At 37.5% G+C, this 21860-nt stretch overlaps 1 protein-coding gene across 1 annotated transcript in view; it reads left to right on the top strand.

Moving 5' to 3' along the window:
- LOC132325154 (macrophage mannose receptor 1-like) overlaps window positions 1-21860 on the top strand; it is a 52787-nt gene that overhangs the window by 11045 nt on the left and 19882 nt on the right. The window contains exons 5-14 of the mRNA XM_059842160.1: window positions 2313-2426; window positions 4759-4905; window positions 9322-9504; window positions 12622-12779; window positions 15326-15439; window positions 16745-16860; window positions 18061-18209; window positions 19597-19796; window positions 20392-20516; window positions 21610-21697. Of these exons, the coding sequence (XP_059698143.1) occupies window positions 2313-2426; window positions 4759-4905; window positions 9322-9504; window positions 12622-12779; window positions 15326-15439; window positions 16745-16860; window positions 18061-18209; window positions 19597-19796; window positions 20392-20516; window positions 21610-21697 (1394 nt within the window). The remainder of the gene's footprint in view (window positions 1-2312; window positions 2427-4758; window positions 4906-9321; window positions 9505-12621; window positions 12780-15325; window positions 15440-16744; window positions 16861-18060; window positions 18210-19596; window positions 19797-20391; window positions 20517-21609; window positions 21698-21860) is intronic.

The raw sequence follows: 21860 nt of genomic DNA, 5'->3' as shown, positions 1-21860 counted from the left end.
AATAAGAGGATTAGAGAATGGTCTGGGTGGGAAGGAACATTTAAAGATCATCTAGTCCAACGTCTCTGCCATGGTATGGACATCATGGATTCGACTAGGTTGCTCAAAGTCTCATCTAACCTGACCCTGAACACTTTCAATGATGAGGATCCACAATTTCCCAGGGCAACCCATTCCATCAACATCATAAAAAATGCCTTCATTATAGCCAATCTAAATCTGCCCTCTTTCACTTTTAAACCATTACCCCTTTTCCTGTCACTACAAGCCCTGGTAAAAAGTCTTCCTCCAAATTTATAAAGTCCTTTTAATTTATTGAAAAGCAGTGTTAAGGTCTCCCCTGAGCCTTCTCTCCAGGCTAAACAAACCCAGCTATCTCAGCCATTCTTCACAGGAGGGATGTTTCAGCCCTCTGATGAATTTTCTTGCCCCCTCTGGACGTGCTCCATGCCTTTGTTGTACTGGGGACCCCACAGTTGAACACAGCACTCCAAGTGGATCCCCCAGAGAAGGGTTGAGGGTCAGAATCCTTTCCCTTGCCCTGCTGGCCCCGCTGCTTTGGAGGCAGCCCAGGACACGTTTGGCTTTCTGGGCTGAGTGCACATGGCCAGGTCATGTCCTGCTTTTCATCCATGAAGTCCTTCTGTGCCATGCTGCTCTCAATCCATTCATTCCCCAGTCCATATGGATATTGTGAATTTCCATGACCCAGGGGTAGGACCTGGTGCTTGGCCTTGTTGTACCTCCTGTGGTTGGCATGGGCCCACTCCTCCAGCCTGTCAGAGGCCCTCTGGTTCCATTGCTTCCCTCCAGTGAGCCAAACACACCCCTCAGCTGGGTGTCATCTGCAAACTTGCTGAGGGGGCACCCAATCCCACTGCTCTGTGAGTGACACAGATATTGATAATGTTGGTCCCAATACAGACCCTGGAGGGACACCACTTTTTACTGGTTTCCATTTGGATTCTAAGCCATTGACTGTAGCTCTTTAGATGCAGACATCCAGCCATTTCCTTATCCATCTAGTAGTGCATTAATCAAATCCATATTTCTCTACTTTAGAGGAACAAGAAATGTTTTTTTAATGCTATGAACAATTTGTTCTGTCTAAACTTCTGTTTTCAATTTTGAAGATTTGGTCAAAGCATGGGTTGTTTTTTAAATGACTGTGAGAAAATTATTGTTAAAATTAGTGCTCAAGAGAGCAAACTGGTGCTGGCACAGAAGATAGTTATTAGTTGATGTGTTTTAATTTCAAACTGATAATTATGGCTGTTACATGTATGTGAAGATCAGTTTTTCATTATACAGATACTCCAGCAGTACTAGGATTTCCTGTCATGCTCAGTTCTCCTAACCATAAACTGTTTGTCCAGGAGCATGTTAATGGTGCAAAACCAGGTCTGAGATTCCGATTCCTTCCAGTCAACTACCTCTCCTTTTAAGTCTGCCATGCTTGAAGTGCTGCCCATCACTGTGGTGCCAAAGACAACTACAAATTGCAAGATCTTGGCATGATGCCATCAATAGAAGCAGAAACAAATGATACATATTGCACAATGATTTTTGTGAATTATGCAGAAACACACTCAAAGTAAAAAAGTCAGCAGGCATCCAGCTGCTCTTCCAGGCCTTATACTAAGGGCAGAGATAGACAATTGATTAGTACTGACCATGAATAATGTTCAGCAGGGCGATACATAAAAATGAGATTTCTAAGTGCTTTTTAGAGCTAGAGGAATAAGTTTGAACTGTTTTTTTTTTGAAGCCTGATGTAACATTGGCTAAAGAAGTGAAATCAGATCAGTCTGAAAAATGTACAAGATACGCTGTTAAAAAGATGGTGTTTGCAATGATTGCATTTTGGTAAATGCGAACAGGTTTATACACTGCGGAATTCACACTTGTTAATTTTATGGAAGAGAAAAGTCACACTGGGAAACTTTATCTTTCATTTTAGATAACTGATTTTTGGTTTTGTGACATTTTCTGCAACTTTACCCATTTAATATTTTATAGTTCTGAAAGAACCAAGTTTCATGTTTGCTATCAGTGGTAGCAGAATCATTTTGTTTTCTGTTGTAATAAAATTTTCTAAACCTAAATATGTCATAACTCTATAACTAAACTGACCAATATAAGATGACTGGTTTATCAGGTTTAGCATAACCACCTTTACTAGAATGTTAAAAATTGGAAAAACTTGTACTAGGAAAAAGGAGAAGGATTAACAAGAATTCAGCTCTCAAGTTTTGAGGAGTGTTTTCTCTTGCTGTGGACTTGCAATGTCTCTCTCCGTCTCTGTTACCCAGGTCTGACTCGCACACTGAGTTCAGCTCTCTGGTTTGGCCTCAACAGTTTGAATTTCAACAGTGGATGGCAATGGGTTGGTGGTGCTCCTTTTCGGTATTTAAACTGGGTTCCAGGTAAGGTTAAATGCATTGCTACTCAGTTCAAAAGGCAAAACTTTGGTCATTGTGTAACAAGGATCTTTTCTAGCACTCTATTCTCCTGCAATTATCAAACTTGTTTTGATGCTGAAAGATTGTGATTATGAACACTGTGAGTAATGACCCTTATGCTAGGGATATGCCCCAAGCTTAATGTATTATTCATTATGGAAATGGTGGGCCAAAAATCCATAGGAAAGTTTTAAGTCATCTGTTGACACTTCATTTTCTTATCTTCCTAATTTTTTTTATTTTTTAATTCAGAACAAATCAAGTGTTGTAGAAGTCTTAATTTGTGAGATTAGAGTGATCAGTGGTGGGTGGGTGGGGGGGTTGTTTGTTTGTTCCTTCAAATTCCTTTCCAATTTGTTTTAAATTATTTTTATTTGCGTCAAGAATAGCTTTTCGTTTTCATTTGGGATTAACCTACCCTCCACAGTAACACTTATCAAGCTGAACATTTCAGGCTAGACTACTTTGACAGAAGCCCAGCTACTCCACAGCTGTGGCTGCAGTGTTGAATTCTGGTGCCATCATTAGAAAGTTTCTGTGCCATCTGTGCACATGGCGAAGGGCTGCATCTCTGGTTGACTATTCAGAGTGCCTATGGAATAGTGTTTTTTTACAGGACCCTTGCCTTGTACCTTTGCACTGGCTATTCAGGGATCTTTTGGAGACTAATTTAAAGTAGGTGTCTGAAGTCCTGCAGTGTAAATGCTCTTTATCTTCACTGAGTGTTTAATCACCAGTAACTATAAGTGCATGCTCCAGTGTATCACCCAGGGCCATCCTTGTGTAGATCAGGCAAAAAGCACATTTTAGGTGGACAAACTTCTTGAGCAGGCAAGCTCTGAAGAGCGAATTGAACTACTTTATAAATAGCTTTCCAGTGGAGTGAGCACACAGGCAAACCAATGAGCTGCAAGTTGCTGTGGAGGTATTTACAGGTCTGTCATCCGAGTGCACTGATGAGAATCTGCACGCCAGGAGCACTGGGGGAAACACAGCTGTGAGATGGAGCCAAAGCAGCAAGAGGAGCTCTCCATGGGCAACTCTCAGTTGTACTGTAAAGAATTAAATAGTTGAGATGGGGTTTGATGTAACAAAAATGGACTCCATTTATCCTTAACTCTTTACAGTCCTTAATTTAATTCAAAGGTAATACTCTACTCTTATGTCCATATAACATATTTTATATTTGTGCTATCTCCCTCATGACTTTATGTTGGCTCTGCCTCCCTGTCTCATCCCCATTACACTGAATGCTTAAGAACTGTTTTTTTTTTCACTAACACATTTCAAAGGAATTTGTGGAAACTTCATATTTTTCCATCATACTAGCCCTAAATTAATAGAAAAAAAATCGAACTGTTATCAGTGTTTAAGTAAAACTGATTTTGCTTAGAAATTTTGGGGATAGCTGTACTTCTTTGCGCAATAAAACAATTTAGAATTGTATTTTTGAAGTAAGCATATTTATTTTTCCTATGGGAAGAAGATAGAACACAACTGCAAATGTAAGACTGTATTTAATCTAATGTAATGAAATCATAATGATATAAGAAAATTTCAGTGAACAATCTTGGACTCTAAAAATATTGTTCTGTTGTGTTTATTCTGTGTAGTACCAATGCTCATTATGTAGTATAGTGGTGTATGGTCAGAAACTAAAGAAAAAACATGCTAAGTTTAACAACAGTATGTCAGATCTAGAAAAGTTCATCTGGTTTCTTGCTGAAATTTATTCTGTTCTACAGCTTCTACTTTTTTTCTAGGTGTTTTTGTTAGTATTAATGCTAATCAACTATAACAAAAATATACCAATATCCTGATATTGTCATGTTGTTTAGACAAATGAAGTTCACATCAGCAAAATAATTACTTATCATTTTTCTTATACTGAGTACAGAATTCAAGCAGCTTATGGAACAGTTTTTTACCAGACTGTCCTCTGGAGCTTAGACATTCTCTATTTAGAAAAGGAAAAAAAACCAAAGAAAATAAGCACATATACATACCTTCTACCAGGACTTTGAACATGTAAAAAGGCTGTTAAATTATCTATTTGCAGCTTGTGGCTGCTGTGGAAAAACTTTCTCTTAAGGGAATGAACTTCTCCTTTCAGGCTAAAGGACTGTCATGTACCACAGTTGTCTATGTGTTAATGCATTTTATGGTTGAAGTATGGACCAGAAGGGAATGTGAGAGTTGGGAGGGTAATCATGTTGTGCTTATACTCTGTTGTTGATGAGATTTGTGGTGGCAGTTTTTTGTTTTGTTTGGGTTTTTTTTTGTTTTGTTTTTTAAGGCCATCCTTCTCCAGAACCTGGAAGAATCTGTGGTGCATTGAATCCTGGCAAAGGTGCTAAGTGGGAGAACTGGGAATGTGATAAGAAACTTGGCTATATTTGTAAACGAGGAAATGCTACTTTGGAATCTTTCATTATTCCTAAAGGTAATAATGGTAATAAACCCTCAACAAATTCTTTGTGACTGTAACTGGAATAGGTGTTATTGCATGTGGTAAAACCAAGCAAAGGACTCAGTAGACTGTGGTTTGACCAACATTCCCTCTAAAAGTAAACAGTGTGTGCTTTCTTTTTGCTCTGGCCTCCCTATTTCCTGTGTAAATCTTCAAGCATCTTGAGAACTCACAATTTTGCAATTTAGGACTCTCCCAAAACCAAGCAGAACTGTCTGATTCTGATTAAAAAATAATAAAAAATGAATTTAATGTTTTTAAAATGATGTAATTGTCTGAAAACCCATGTACACAATGAAACTAATCCACTTCTTCCCGTAATTTTTGCTACTTATGAGTTGGTGCAAGTCAGTAGGGGAGTAGAGCAATGCTTTAAAATACTTTTCAATTAGACATTTTTAATGTATCTACATGCCTTATACATATAGAAATATTTATATATAAATATTAAAATATTTATTTGTATACATATTAAAGCATGTACAATTATTTAAGAAATTATTTAAAATATATATTCATATACACTTTTTTGGAAAAAATGTAGCTCTGGAACCTGCCTCACGTACTTCAGAAAGACAGAAGAGTGATAGGATTTATTTTGGCCTCTTTCCTCGTTATCTCTCTGTGTACTATAAACATCTTGTAATTTACTCCTTTGTTCCTTCACTCCTTCCTTCTGTTCTTTCCAAGTTCCTTTCTTTTTCTAGGTCGTACCTGTATCTCTTCAATCCACTGATATTATTTTGTATAGGCTTTAGAAGCAGAAGGCTAAACTGGAACTAGGTTTCCAGTTCATTTACAATATGCATCACTACTTGCAAAGCAGATGTTTTAGAAAATCAGTAATGATATTTGGCTTAAAAAATAGTTGGTGTTTTTTAGTATTTTTTCTGCTTTTGCCAATATCGAATCAGCCCTGTTAAAAACTCTTAGGACAGAGAATTCTGCCTCTTTTTTTTTTTTTAATTTGTTGGAAAGAGAAAAAAACACAAGAATTAGCTGGTGTCTTGTTAATTAGATATTGAAATACATATTAATTAATTAATTTGATTGATGATTTGGTATTGAAACCAAGTATGTTCATTGCCTTAGCTGAGAAAGACTTCAATGCATGTTAAAATTATTTCTTCATTTAAGATGCAAAGTTTTGTTAGTGTTTGTATACAGGTGATAGCCAAATAGTTTCATTTATCTAGGTTGTTTTAGGTTGTTTTGCTGGCTACTGCTCAGCTTTTCAGGTTTCATACATCAGTTCTGAAACACTGATGCCTATAAATATAATATCAGTTAAGGACTGGCAGTTATATTATTTATATTTAAATTCAGGATTTTTTTTTTTTTTGAGGGGGGTGTGTCTAATGATCATTACTCTCTTTTGCATTCAGCCTTTGTTGCTAACCCCCACCTCCACCCTCCAGTTTACCAGCAATTTGAAGGTAGAGAAAAAAGTTTTCAGTTAAACAGAAATTGCTGAGTAAACACTGCGACAGATAAACCAGAGATTGGCAGTAGTTCACTTAATAAAATATTTTCCAAAATGTCCCATGGGGGGAAGTAATAAAAGGAGTAAGCATGGAATCATGCAAGGTGTTAGGTGCTCTCAGCTTCTAAAGGTGTAAAGGAAAACTCATGGCAGATTATGTTTTCCTGAGTTAAGAAATACATTAATTGCAAATTCATACATGCACTTAGTTGTTCACCTGACATTAAACACAAAGAAAAGCCTTTGAAATTTTGACCCTAGAAGTTATAATTATGTCTAACAGGGCAGTATGTGGGACAGAGGAACATTTTACAACAGAATGTAATCATGCTTGTGTTCAAAAAAAATTGGGAAAAATCTTTACAGAATATTTGTTTTCATTACAGATGGATTTTCACAAAGCAAACATCTGCAGGATTATTTTGGTTTTGTTTTTGTTTCTTGTAGCAAAATATTTTTTCCACCAGGGGGCCACATCATGTTGTACATCAAAGTATCTTCGGGCAACAGAGCATTTGTTCTGTAACCCAGCAAAGTATATTAATAGAAGTGCATTAATTTCAAATTCAAACGCTGAAAGGAAAGGCTGTCTGTCTATCAATCACTCTACCAAGTGACTGCCAACGTAGATTTCATCCCAAGCCAACAAAGTGTGGCAATCCTAAAGTACTGTTTACAAATATTTCTTTAAATATTCAGTTAGAAAAAATAAATGCTCTCACTGTTATTGCTGAGATGCTAGACATCTGTCTTATCTGAACACATAGGATGGGTCTAAGAGAGAAATTTGAATTTCAGAATCATGAGTCTGACTTCAGCTAGTGCTTTCACGCTTTTAGGCACACAATTCAAGCACTGTGAGAGTGCTTTCAGACCTCAGAAAGTCAAGCTTACAAGAAAGTCAGCTTCACAAGAGTACTTGCTCTATAGTTGAGGAATAACTATTCTACAGTTACAGGCCAATACATTTATCATTGACATTTGGAATAATATTGTTTGAATGTTAATGTAATATTATCTTTTACCTTTTATTTGAGATAATTTGCACTGCTTCTTTTGTTTAAGTGAAATGGTGTCTAGGGAGTAATACTTGTTTCCATTAGGATGAAAAAGTAAACTGGATGGCTTTGAGTTGTCTAGTAGTCTCTTTAAGAGTAGAATGGGGAAGCACAGAGTTAATTTTTGCTGAGTAGCTGAAATGAAGAACCAAAGAGTTTCTTGTACTAAGAAATCCCAAGCAATGTAATTCAATCAGACTTACACCAAAGAAACTAGACCATCAACAGCTTTTTTTTTTTTTTTTTTTTTGTGGCCGGCAACAAGTTCCCTCTTGTTCCTGTTCTACAAGAAAAAGTTTTGCTGTCCTGCCATAGCTGCTTTAGTGTTTAGTGGGTAATAATGTTACAGTCTGCATCCAATTGAAAAAGAGATGCTCATGGACTCACTGAGACATAAATACTCTTGTGATTCTCTCCGTGGCTGTGTCTGAACTGCTGATTTCTGTTCAATGCAGTGTTTGTAGTTTGCAGAAGGGTATGTTGAGTGTTCTCTGATTTATGGCAAGGCACTGTAAAGTGCAAATGCTCAGAGCTGAGACCAGGTATAAGATGGATTAGGCGGCTCTCTGGAGCATCAAACTCCTACAACAGCGTTTGTCACCTCTGGGCTCGCTTGTTTCTCCCAACATCACTGCCTACATTCAGTTTGTTTTCCTGGGGTTCTCCCACCCTCTATTTCACCTTTTCCTCTCCTTTGGCAGACTTGAGAAGTTTCTGACCAAGCACTGAGCCCCTTGTCCTGGGGAAAAACTTGTAGTTTTACTTGAACTTTGTGAGAACGTGCTGGCACTTTTTAGTTGCAGGTCTGAAAGAGCAGGTGCTGTTCATAATAGAAATGTGTGTTTGTGTGTTATGGCACTAAGTATCTATGAATCATCAGTTTCATCCAGTTGAAACCGGATATGTGCCTGCAACAAGGGCTTGACTGGTCATGAGTTTGGGCGCCTATTTAAACATTTCTACAGGATACATTGCACTGTTAAACACATTGCTCTGTCTTCTGACAGATACAAGTTTTTTTTCCAGCAGAATTTCTGAAAATCTGCTGTCCTTGTTCTACTTTATATATTGGTGTTTGCTAAACCCATCTGCTGATTATAAATAAAGAGCTGCAAGAATCATAATTTGTTTCTACAACAGCAATACTCTGTTTGTTGCTTTTTTGGGTGGCACTCCTTCCAAGGTTGAATTGTTTGCTGAACAGTAATGTGTTTGTTGGCAGTACCCTGGTGCTCTTCTACTGAGCTTCTGAAAGCAAATTTTATACCTAAATCGTTTACTTTGACAACATAATTTTCTCAGTTAAGTTTCTGAAGAGGATTCCTAAATGCAGTAGTCTTATTTGGGTTCTCTTAGGATTATGTATAATCAATTATTTCATTCAGTAGTCTAGCAGATGGGCTAATCCACAAAGTGCCTAAGTTTTTTAAAAAATAATTACTCTCATGAATATGTATTGTAAAGGCAGGTTCTTAACATATAGCATGGGGGTTAAAGAGAGGTGCTGACATCAATGTAGAAAAATGATAAAGCACCATTCTGCAGACCTTACATTTTAGTATGCATATACACATGTGTATAAAAGAAAAAAACTGTGTTTTAATTGTCTTTTCTCAAGTTGCAAGCACCACTTGTTTGCAACTGTGGTGTTCTTTACGAACAGCGTGGAAGTTTCAACTTTCAATTATTCATGCACATTTTTATCACTGTACATATTTTTCATCTCTGCTTTTCTTAGTGAAGAAAATATACGATTAAATTTTTTTTGTTAAATATTTTCTGATCTGATGTTTAGTCTTTAGTTAAGAACAGAATTCTGAAACTCTTCATGGCAATTTTTCTTTTCAGAGACTAATGTGCCTATTAGGTGTCCTCACCAATGGATGTCATATGCTGGTCACTGTTACATAATTCATAGGGACCCCAAAATATGGAAAGATGCCTTAACATCTTGCAGGAAAGAGGATGGAGATCTGGCAAGCATCCATAATGTCGAAGAATACAGCTTTGTTATTTCTCAACTTGGGTACCGTGAGTATTTTTTCACAATAATATCTATATATACTAAGTAAAGAAGGTGTTTTGAATATGTTTTACCTGTTAATAAAATGAGGAGACTGTTTAAACATACTAATTGTCCTGATCACAGGGTGCAGAAGGAGTTAAATTTTAAATTTAAAAAATCAGAGGAATAAAAAACACAGAATAGGACATAATAATATCCTATGATTATCCTGACCACAGGGCGCAAAGGGACTTTAGTTTTAAGCTAAAAAATCAGAGAAAACAAGAACACAAAGTAGGAGCACAAACCCCAAAAAGGCTTTACTGCCTCTAAAAATCTGTGGTCAGCGATGCAAATTGCATTATCTTCAAACTCCTGTTTCTTAGGGTCTGCTTCTCCTTCCTTTCTCCTTTTACACAGGTTAAAGCAATTTAATTTTTCATAATATAAAAGGATTTTTCATAATATAAAAGGATTTTATATTTTTATATATTTTTTTATATTTATAAGTTTTCATAATATAAAAGGACTTTACAATCAATGTTGAAAAATAAATGGGGGTAGTGAGGTCTGCTGGTCCAAGACAGTTTGGGAAGATCTGTGTCCTATTATTAACATTGCCATGTCCTTAATGTTTCAAGCCATGCTGGTTGTGCTTCTCCTGAAAAAAGAATCCATCTGTCCCAGAACATGGATTCAGATATGTCCATATCAAACACAGTATTTATGTGCTTGGTTTGTGAGCACAGAGTAGAGCTGTTGCAAGGTAAGTCAGCCTGCAGGTGCAAGATGTGCTCATTAGGAGAATGCAGCCATGCTGACTCTGAGGCAATTTCATGGTTGCTATTGCTTTACACGAACCTGCTCTTGCATGAAGGAACACTTGACTGCTTTTTGATGGAAGAAGCAGGTTCACATCTACACATGCTTCTTGGCAGTGACTGATCCTACGTGTGCTTTCAGTGCCAAGTAAAGATGAGTTAGTTTATCCTTCACTTAAAGTGTAGCCGTGTGTTTTGAGCTGCAGCATAGCAGCAGTCCTGGAGTAGAAATCATAAAAAAGCTGATATGCTTTACTTTTGTATCCTAGCTACCTCCACGGCAACTTGTGCTTATCTTGACATTCCTGAAAGAGTGACTTGTTCTCTCAAACTTTTACTCTTTCAAAAGATATTCTTAGGAAAGATGGGACCTCTTGACGAGACATTAGGACATTTGAAACAAGGTAGATTCTAAAGGAAACTAGTTGTATTTTCACGCTACATATACAGAGTAGGTTAATTCATAGATTGAGACCACCTCCAAAGACCTTTCCTGAACCGACTGCAGTTCTATTTTTGTGAAATTGAGGGTCTTCGAAAGGCAAATAATCCTGAAGGAAACCAGACTTCTCCCAAATGACACACTAGCTGCAACAGACTATTTTGAAAGCGTTCTTTTCAGAGGAGTAAAATTGGAACAACTGAAGAAGCCTTTTAGGACAATTTATGACTGTGTCAGATTACCCTTGTTCACCACTGAGAGGAGAACACCATGTATTGCAGTCCCTGGAAGAACCTTGTCTGCATCAGAGCACTGCTGCACAGAAAGAACAAAAGTCTATCTTTGTGCCAAACAATTCACAGTCCCATGATAAAACAAAGGAAGAAGGGGTACAAGGAGATGAATATTGTCATGGTAGCTGAGCTTTTGTTGGCATCACCCACAAAGGAGAACTTTAGAGAGGAACATGAAGAATGAAGAAGTGCATTCTGGATGTTTACACGGAAGTCCAGCATGTGACATGGCACAAATGCGGCCCAGTGCATGACTGCGAATGGGAAGCAGCTTTACAAATTGCTGGAAAAAAATCCTCCCTTGGTATTTAGTCATACAGCTGTAGAGATGATTGCAAAAAAGCAGCTGTTCTTCTAGAGGGAAAAAAATGTTATGTAGGAAGAGACTTCATAGATTCCCATGGCTTTTTTAGATGGCTTTGATTTAGTTATTTTGTTGAAGAATGTTGTTTATTGCTCATATTGCCATGGTGTGAGCCCACCACTGTAGGAGCTCTGAGCATGGACAATGCCTCTGCTGTGCTAAATGGTCAATAAACACAGATAAAGATTTCAAGAGGTAACTGAACAAAAAAAAAATTAAAAAGCATGAATGGCAGTGAGCAAGGAGGGAATGAGAGAGCATGATGGGCAGTAGAATTGGATCAGCTTTCAATGTGTTAGCAGAGGAGTTTAAACAAGGGTACTGAAATATAATTTTGGGAGACTTCTGAACATAAAACACGGTCGGCGAGAAAGGGTAAAGGTGTGTATTTGAAAATGGAGCCTGAGAGCCTGTGAATTTGAGGGCTTAGGGGTGGAGAGATGGTAAAAAGTTGTCGATGAGCTGTAAGGGCTGATCACATTTAGGTGTAATTCAGGCAAGAGAGTCAAGGGGGGAAAGGAGAAAGGACAGAGAGCTGACTGTCTCTGTCATTCAAGTGACCAGCTGGGAGGGTGATATTTGCAGTATCTCCACTGGCCAGAACAGGAACCCCCTCAGAAACAGATAGAGTGAAGTAAATTCCTTGGCCAGTCCTGCAGTTTCCTTCAAGCCAAAAGCCAACAGCTATGCCTTTAAATGTAAAGTGAAAAATATCCAACAACGACATTAATTTCACTTTACTCTGAAATGAAATAAAATATAGGAACACATATAATGGAAAAACTTGCAAGTACTCTGGTTTTCAGCTCTAAAAGACATCACTGGGTGTCTTAGCATTAGAAAATAGGACATTTCTTTCTTCACTATACTAAAAGTAGGAGGAAAAAGGGAGGCAATATCTTATTTAGGTGTTTATTCATATCTTGTTAAAAGAGTTTTGAATCAGAAAAAAAAAATGAAACTTGTTGTGTTGCAGCATAATTCAGAAAGGGGAATATTTTAGTTGCTTTCTATGAAGTTGAGCACCCTTATTTTATTGCCACTTTGGGGAGTGGCCTTTCCTGATGACTGGGGTGGATATATGAGAATCAGTCTGACCTCTATGAGGCTGAGAACCCTAATTTCCTGGCTGCCTTTTCAACTTCCTGAGAATAATATTTTTTTCTTTTCCACAAAGAAGAAATTTCACATTTTGTGACAGGATTTTTAATTGTATGTTTCAGAGCCATCTGATGAGCTGTGGATTGGGTTGAATGACCTCAAGGTTCAGATGTATTTTGAATGGAGTGATGGAACACCTGTCACCTACACCAAGTGGCTTCGTGGAGAGCCCACTCATGCAAACAACAGGCAGGAGGACTGTGTTGTTATGAAGGGAAAGGTAAAGTCACAAGGCTAGTGACTAAATTGTCTTATGATTTCACTTATGTTTTGAGTTTTTCCTATGCAAGAGCAAATAATAAGAAATAATTTTTAAAAAGGGGATATTACTGGTTGAAGCAGCCTATTTTGGAGTCAGGAATTAGTTTTTTGAGGAAGGATCTCTGTTTGAGGTTTCCAGAAAATTTCACTGTCTTTCCTGAAAAACAGACAAGTAGTGGCAGCTGTCCCTCAAGAGCCATAGTTCTGGATTTCAGTTTGTGAATGTGGACTTTTAAAAGAATCTTATAATTACACCAGGAAGCAGGCAAACATGTAAACGTGTTTCTTCAGGAAACTAAAAAGACATTTTGGATATGTTTAGATTTTTTTATGTTTTGCCTAAATGTGGGATTCACCTTAAAAAATTGCACTAGCAAATTTTTATTGATGCTAGAGAGAAGTAATCTCTTTAGAAGAAAATAAAAATCTTAATTTGGTTTTTCTAGGCAAAGTTATAAATCTTGGATCTAGGTGGTTTAATTGCTATGCAAGTGTATCTGCACTGCACATGAAGAGCTGTGAGAAAAGTAGTAAAGTTTTTAGCAGTGGCATTAGTGAAAGCCTTTCCTGAAGTGACTGTATCCCTACAATTTAAAGGCTACTTTTAAAGGGCTGCATGCTGGAATCTAGCAATGATCAGTGACCTAGGAATTTTACAGGAAGAGAGATAATACTGGGCCTAAAAGTCTGTCTGTGTTGATGTTGTATTTTTCCTTTTTATGAGAATTAAAGTAATTAAACTAACCACCTCCTTTAGAGCTTGCCTAATTTATCAGGAGGGAAAAAAGTATGTACACATACGAAAGGTATTTTCTTATTTTGCAAAATTAGCAATGCGTAACTATAAGTTGACCTTCTCAGTTTGTTGACATTTACCTACCTAAGTATATTTATATTTCCATTGTTGATATTTTTGGGTTGATCAGTTCTTGGTGGAAGCCATCTGAATCTATCACTTATTTTTATGGAACAAAGCCTGCCCCATCAGTAACACCACCTTTTTCAAGGAATTGCTTGGGTTTAGTCAGCTAGAAAGTAAGAGAACAGAGATATAGTCACAAAAGGCTGCTCATAAGACACAGTAAGAAGTAGCTAGTAATTACTGCATGAATTTCCCACTGAAAACATAGTTATGGAAAGGCAGCTAGTGATCTTCCTGCAACTAGAGACCTGTCACAGCATATGTCACAGTTGAGATGGCCACAGTACACAGAGTATCATCATACAATAGCAGCAGGCTTCAACCCACAGAATAACATCACACCTCATCAGAAGGCTCCAGGCATCTGCCCTTCTTGTCCTTTAGCCCAACCTTTAGCCCAACCCTTCATGTTCATGCAGTGCACCAGTGTGCCCTCTGTTCCCTCTGGTGTTGGTCAGTGCCCCTGGGCACTCCATGGCTCATCGCCTTCAGTGCTGCTCACCTGCTTCTCACAGCTGTACCCATTGGGGATGAGGCTCCATTGCAGCCCCACTCCCAATTACCACAACTGGGTGCCTACAGAGACCCACAGCTTCACAGCAGGTTTTCCTGTCTTGAGGAAGTCTGAAGTTCTTCATGAGAAAGACATGGTAGGAAATGATGTGACAGTCACCAATGGACTTTCCATTGATGTCTATCCTGTGATTACCATCAGTAATCACAGGACAGACACAAGCACAGGTGAACATCCAAGACTTTGTTGTTATAGGCAGAAGTGTTGAACTTCGGGAGTTTTTGCTGGAAGCAGGGTTTTGAGTGTCTTGAGAACTTGGAATATTGTGGCACAAGTGTCTGTGTATTAACATGATGAACATTTTATATTTTTGGTGGGGAGGGGAGTTTGAAAGAATAAAGCAAATGAAAAAAGAAAAAAAAAGAAATTGCCATCAACTGCTATGAAATTACAGTTGTAAAGGTGTAGTCTTCAAGGCACAGGTGCAATAGTTTCCTTTGTCTCCTAATATCTTAGTTCATCTGTTCAGCCAAAATGTATATAAAATATTTTGGGAACACGGTGTGATGTTCCTTACTTTCAGTACAAATCCCACTGAATGTCATTGTTTTTTCTAAGAACCTGCAGTATGAGGAATAAGAATATTAATTCTAACTTTGACAAAGAACTTTTCGAATCTTCAAAGTTTTGTATAAGTATTAACTAAGGAATGCAGTCTTCTGGTGTTGTTTTTTTTGCTGTTAGAGCTGAATTTCTCTGGGGATAGCTGATATCTCCCTTTCCTCCAACATAATTGTTAAATCAGCAGTCTTTGTAAAGATGGTATATTGCAGTCATTCTCAAGGGATTGCTTTTCAGCAGGGCAGATAATCAAAGAAAGTGTATGTTAAAGGTAAATCACCTCCAGAAGAAGTGAGATAGGAATAAGATATTGGAATTAAGTATTGAACTTAGATGAAGGATTTTCTCCATTGAAAGCTAGCAAAAAGTTATTAAGTACTTAGAAGCATAAACCAGCTTTTTTTGGAGATGAAAGCCCAGTTGACTGAAGTTCTGTTTGTATTTTCAGGATGGATTTTGGGCAGACCATTCTTGTGAAAAGAAAATTGGCTACATCTGTAAAAGGAAACCTATGTCGGATGCTCCTACAGAAGAGGAAACTATTGACATGGGCTGCCAGAGGGTAAGTGAAAAAGCTGTTTGATCTGAATAGGCTCCTAAGATTGATAAAGAAGAGAAACTGTCACCTAGGTGGAAGAAAAAACATGAAAAATAGGTTCTGTTTCATCATAATCAGAAGAGTTTGCCTTCTCATTTCTATGGCAGAAAGACTAAATGTGACTAAATCTAATCTATGACTGTCATTTGGCTCTTAATACTCACTTTCTTTTTGCAGAACTTAAATCAAATCTCAAACCTGTTATCCCTGCAGTAGATCATTTATCCTTGATTGGCTTTCAAACCTCCCTAAAGAGTTTGCCTGTACCATCAGCTGCACTTCAGCTCTAGATACAGTTTTGTACAATATTGTTCATAGCAGGAAGGGTGTCCCTGTCTAAACACTGTTCTCAGGGCTTTGCTGTGGTCTCTGGCAGTGCTCTCTTCTTTGAATAACTTATTACCACTAGCCAAATAAAATGAATCTATTGTGCTTCTCCTGAATTGTCAGCAGATCTATTTTTTACTTGCTTGCTTTCTAATGATATAACACCCAGTAATTATAAAGAATTACTGAAATTTATTAAGTCATAGGAAATCTTATTGAGTATTTGTTTTCCTTGAAAAAAATTACCTTTTCTTCAAAGTCTGCTTTACAAAGCTTCAGAAAAAGTCTTTGATTATTATTCCCAGTATTTGTAAAGAGTACCTGGAATCCTTACAAGTGTTGGAGGAAATAAAGTGTTCCTCATATTACAGATGTTATCATTGCCTACAGAGCAAAGTGCATGTCTGTAGAAAAAAAAGTCTCTCAAAATGAGAAATTAAAAAGCAACAGAAGAAATTTTTTGTCAGCTGTGGCTAATCACTGCAACCTTCTCTGAGAGCAAGTTCCTGAATAAACGATATTTGAATGACAAAACTTTTAGAGTGAGTTTTAATGTTAGCTAAAAATTAACAAGCTTGTTTGAGGTGTCATACCCTTTCTGAAAATTCAAGCTGAAGTTTGTTTTTCAAGACTGTCCTCGTGATTTCATGATGCCTATGTGCTGGTTATAATCCTGTTCTGAGCACAAAAGGTGCACAGCAAAACCTCTCATCCCTTTGTGAGTGGAATACATTGATTGAAAATTAATTAGATTTAAAAAATTATTTTATGAAAAAAAATTCTAAAAAGATCTGATCGTGCCTGCTTTCACTCTGACCTTTTCAGTTACATTGTTCCTTTGACTAGTGCTTAAGTTTTGCTGGTATAAATCAGTTTTCTGTTTTGTTGGTTCCCTTTCCTTTTCCCTTTCCCTTTGTGATCACTTCACATTTATTTTGACAGGGCTGGAAAAGACATGGATTTTATTGTTACTTCATTGGAAATACATTTGTAACATTTTCTCAAGCAAATCAAACCTGTGGAAGCCATCAGGCTTTTTTAGCAACAGTTGAAGACAGGTATGTAGACATCTAATTGTCTGAGGAGGTCACATTAGAATTCAACTTCTAGCGTCTGCACCTGCACATCAGAATAAAGACTCTGATTGGGCAAGCATCTAGCTTCAGAGGACAGCTATCTGTCAATACAGAACTTCTCACAGTTTCTACATGCAAATTAAATTCCAGGAATCTGGTTTATACTGAAAGTAGGTCATGGCTGTGAAATCAGTATTGATAGAGAGGGTTTTGTCAAATAAAAAGTAGGACTATGTCTTCTACTTCTTGGTTGTGGTGGCTTACTTGAGTAAGGAATACAGAATCCAATTTAGAGTACTAAATGAAGAGATTCTAAATTCCTTTTAAAAGGTAGTACAAATATGTAAGAGGATATAATGTACAACTATCTGGTCTTTAAATCGAGGTACTTTTAAAATTAAATGAGAAATCAAATGATGTGAAGTGCTTGGTACCTGAAAATCTGTCACAATGAAGCCAGAGTTTGGTATGTGCAAAATTTCTGGAGAAGTGTTGCACATTACTGTATGTGAAATACAGGAAAAATAAAAAGTTTAAGAAACAAAATATTTTTCTTGCAGATGACTTGATGCTTTACACAATCTCTTATTTGTTTCTATATAATCAAAATTGGTATGTTCTACTGTGAAATCTCCAGCTGGTAGCTCTATAAACACAGCACTGCAGCTGCCATAAAAATGTTTAAACATTATTGTGGCCTTCTGACTACACCTTGTTAGGAGACTTTTTTAATTTGCTCTGATTTCTTAAGAGCTATTTGTTTAAACACCATAATGAACTATGACAGTCTTTACCTCTATATAGGTTTCTTTTTCTAAATATAACTTGTCTTGCCCAATCATTGGATCTAATTTACAGCGCTCCTTAATTTTATAATTTAGTATCTTAATACTTCAGCCTCTACTTTTTGTAACTTCAGTAATGCTGAGATTCCTTTTTCAGTTTTGGATTTGTCTGAAGGAAGAAGTAATAAAATACTAGAGTACTAGAAACTCGCAAAATAAGTGGTATAAAACATAAGGCATGTCAGATTTCTTCTTTACCATCAATTTCCTGTCAGTCCAAGATTAGGCTGTCTTATTCACTGAACATCTGAGAAAAAGCAAAATACTCTGATATCGAAGCTCACAAAATATCTATTATTTAACAGCATTAATTTATTGACTTATTTCTTTTTAACAGGTATGAACAAGCCTATCTGACCAGCCTGGTTGGGCTGAAAACAGAAAGATACTTTTGGATTGGACTTTCGGATATAGAAGAAAAGGGAACATTCAAGTGGTCTAATGGTGAATCTGTCTTATTTACACACTGGAATTCTGAAATGCCTGGTAGGTATGACTGTGTGCTCTTTAATTGGTCCAAAGCCCGAAATAAGCTGCTCACTGCTTGAAGATTTTTCCTTAGCTCTCTCTTGGTGACATAATGGCCAATGACTTTGAAACATATCAGGCTGCTCTCCCCAAGAATCCAGCGTGGCTGGGAAGTTCCCGCTTAGTGCTGAAATGACCTTTTAGTATGAGTTTGGGAATAAACTTTTCATTGAGATCAAGTTTCTGATTTGCAACTGTTCTGGGGAAGTCTGTGCCTGTTCTGCTCTGGAGGAGCAATCTCTGCAGGCCTAGTGACCCTCCTTGCAAGCCCTGCCTGTTCAGCCATATCTCATAGAACACTTGTTCGCTGCACGTTCTGAGTGTGTGGGATATCAGCATGCATGAAGCATCACTGAGTCCTAGAGAAAATGAGACTGTAAGGTAGGACAAGAGGGCCAAAATATAACAATGGGAGGTCATTTAATCTGACATGATCACATCAGAAAGGGGATGGCTATTAGTGTTCAAAGTTCTGGTATGTTCTGGTCCTCTGATTCTATTTAATTTCAGTACCTAACTGCTGATTTGAATGTGTCGGGTGAAGTGATAAGGCTTATATATACATAGTAAGTTCTTAAAAATTTTAAGTCAGTTTAGAAAAAATTGAGAAACTAGCTCTAACCACATTCAGTTTTAGGGGAGAATTTCTTGGATCTAAGGTTATGATCTAGCTGATTCAGCTATTGCAGGTGATTTAGTGTGAGGCACAATTCAGTATTTCAGAGTGGATGAACTACAGATTTTTTCCCCCTTTTTTTCTTCATTAATTAGAATCATAGAATCACAAAATGGTTTGTGTTGATGGGACATTTCAAGATCACCTAGTTCCCATCCACTGCCATGGACATTTTTCACTAGACCAGGTTGCTCAAATTCAAGTCCCACCTGACCTTGGTATCTTTCATGAATAGGGCATCACAACTTTTCCAGGCAACCTGTTCCATTTACTCACTACTTTCATAATAATAATAAAAAAATAATTCCTTATGCCCAATCTGAATCTACCTTCTTTCATTTTAAAATGATTGTCTCTTGTTCTGTCACTATAAGCTCCAGTAAAAATTCTTTCTTCACCTTATAAGCACTCTTTAGATATTGAGTAGTCAAGGTAATGTTTACCTGAAGTCTTCTGTTCTCCAGGCTGAACAGCCCCACTTCCTAAGCCTCTCATTGTAGGAGAGCTGTTCCAGCCTTCTGATAATTTTTGTGGTCTTCCCAGGGACCTGCTCTAACAGAAACATTTTTGACTCTGTACAATGACTTTATTTCTGCAGGATAGAATATGAAATTTTCTAACTTAGAAGACCCTAAATGGCATTTTTTGTGCATTCCTGTTTACAATCAGGAAGAAAGCCAGGCTGTGTTGCCATGAGGACTGGAATAGCAGGTGGATTATGGGATGTAATAAATTGTGAAGAAAAGGCAAAGTTCATATGCAAAGTGTGGGCAGAAGGAGTGACACTTCCACCTGTTCCCACAACAACTCCTATTCCCCGGTGTCCAGAAGGCTGGGACTCCAGCAATCGTATTAGCTTCTGTTTCAAAGTAAGTCTGTTGGTTATTTCTGCATTAAGGTAGTTTCTGTTTGCTTCACACACATGTGATTAGCTCAGTTTGCCAGAGCACAGTGCTCATAATGCCCAGGTTGCAGGTTTGATCCCATTATGGGCCATTCACTTCAGAGTTGGACTTGATGATCCCTGTGGGTCTCTTACTACTCAGAATTCTGTGATACCAATAAAAATTGGCATATGCATATCCTATTGTTTCATTATCTTTTTTCCAGATTATATGTAGAAGTCTTCTTCCTTTCTACTGAAATGCTCATGGTTTTGTTTAGTCTTTTAAAGACTAAGCTTCAGGTTTGAGCTTTTTGTTCTTAAATTCCAGTTCTGGTAAGTTTGTGGTCTGGTTGTTGTCTTGCAGTAGACTCTCCTATCAGCAATGCAGTGTGCTAACTTGACTTAAAGAGTTCATTTCAAGCCTGTGTTTCACAGAGAACACTCCTAAGCCCTGTACTCAGAGTTTTTGTAACCCCCACAGAATATGATTGTAAATCAATTGCTTTTGGGCAGCTAATATTTCTTGATCCTGCGCTCTATATGGTCTGTTTTGTCTGATGGCAAAATGGTCTCTGTAGCCTTTTTCCAGAGCAGAGCACAAGAAGACGTGGCTGGAATCGCAGGCGTTTTGCCGCTCCATAGGGGGGGATCTGGCCTCCGTGAACGGCAAGGAGGAGCAGTACACGATCTGGCGCTCCATCGCGTGAGTGTCCGCGGGGCCAGCGGGGCACCTCGGCCACCGCCGGGGCTTTCTGAAATATTTCTTCTTAGCTGGTTTGTGTTTGCTTCTGTATGAGCCAGTCTGCAATCCCTGTCTGTGTCAAACACACGGCAAAAGCGTAGAGCTGATAAAGGGGTTGTATGACTAGCAGCAATAAGCTCAAAATCTAGTGCTGAAATGGCATTGGCAAGATATCGACTTAAGGCAGCCCTTATCATCTGAAGTAAAGCTATTTACTGTAGAGTTGTTGATATTATAAAATTACTACAGATGCCAGTCGTTTTCAACTAAGTGTACAGTTTTATAAATCTGGAAAATATGTTGAATTTTTGTCACTTTTATGAACTAATAAAAAAGCAGAGGCAACTTCAGATTATTTTTTTCCTTACATTAGGAAGTTAAATAAGGTTAGTAAGTCCCTGAACTGCAAAAAACAGGTGTGAGATTTCTAAATAAGACGAAAAGCTAACACTTGCAATACAACCAGAACAAACCAGGCTCAAGGATCTTGTACTAACCTGGCTAAACAAGAAGCAAGACTGAAACATCATGGCCCTGCAAAATGCTATGACCATACTAGAGTCCCAGTTGTGCATTTACAGTAAGGAAGAAGTCTCAGATACATCATTGCCACAAATTAGGTGAATATATTCAGATTAATCAGTAAAGTGTGTCTGCTTGCACTTGGCACCTTCAAGGATTAGTTGAAGGTGATATTTTTAAAATGTGATTCAAATGCAGAAAGTAACTCTCTGTTTGAAAGCTGTAAGTGCCTTTACAGAGAAAATGAGGAGTTGAGAAATGGAGCAACAGTAGCCAGTGAACCATAATACAAAGGCATTAAGCCACTCTGTGTACTGGAGTTATATCTGGTAATTTTCCTGATCTGTGTTTCAATCTGAGTTAATGCATAATGATAACAGCTAGAAGCAGCTGCATTTTAATTTATTTCCACCTTGGTTTTTATTGTTTTTAACAGCATTACGTTATCCTTAGAGAAATCCTAACTGCAGTAAATGATAGATTGTTAAAAATATTGTATTGCTTTTATTAGTATTGGTTCTTTTTTTTTAAGAAACAATGGCTATTACCACCAGAATTTCTGGATAGGCTTATATTACCTGAATCCTGATGATGGCTTTGTTTGGAGTGATGGATCTCCAGTGAGTAATTTAATTTTCCACAGCTGTTATTTTGCATTACCTGTGCTTCTTATTTATGTGTAGTGTTTGTGTTTCTGTGTATTTTTATGATTAATCATTACCCTCTGTATTGTGTACTATGTAGGAAAGCTAATGAATAGCAATTTCATGGCTTGATATTTTT

The sequence above is a fragment of the Haemorhous mexicanus genome, chromosome 1 (assembly GCF_027477595.1).
Source record: "Haemorhous mexicanus isolate bHaeMex1 chromosome 1, bHaeMex1.pri, whole genome shotgun sequence".
In the NCBI taxonomy this organism is placed as follows: Eukaryota; Metazoa; Chordata; class Aves; order Passeriformes; family Fringillidae; genus Haemorhous; species Haemorhous mexicanus.
The sequence above is the reverse complement of the archived record's forward strand: the minus strand, read 5'-3'. Positions and strand labels throughout refer to the sequence as shown.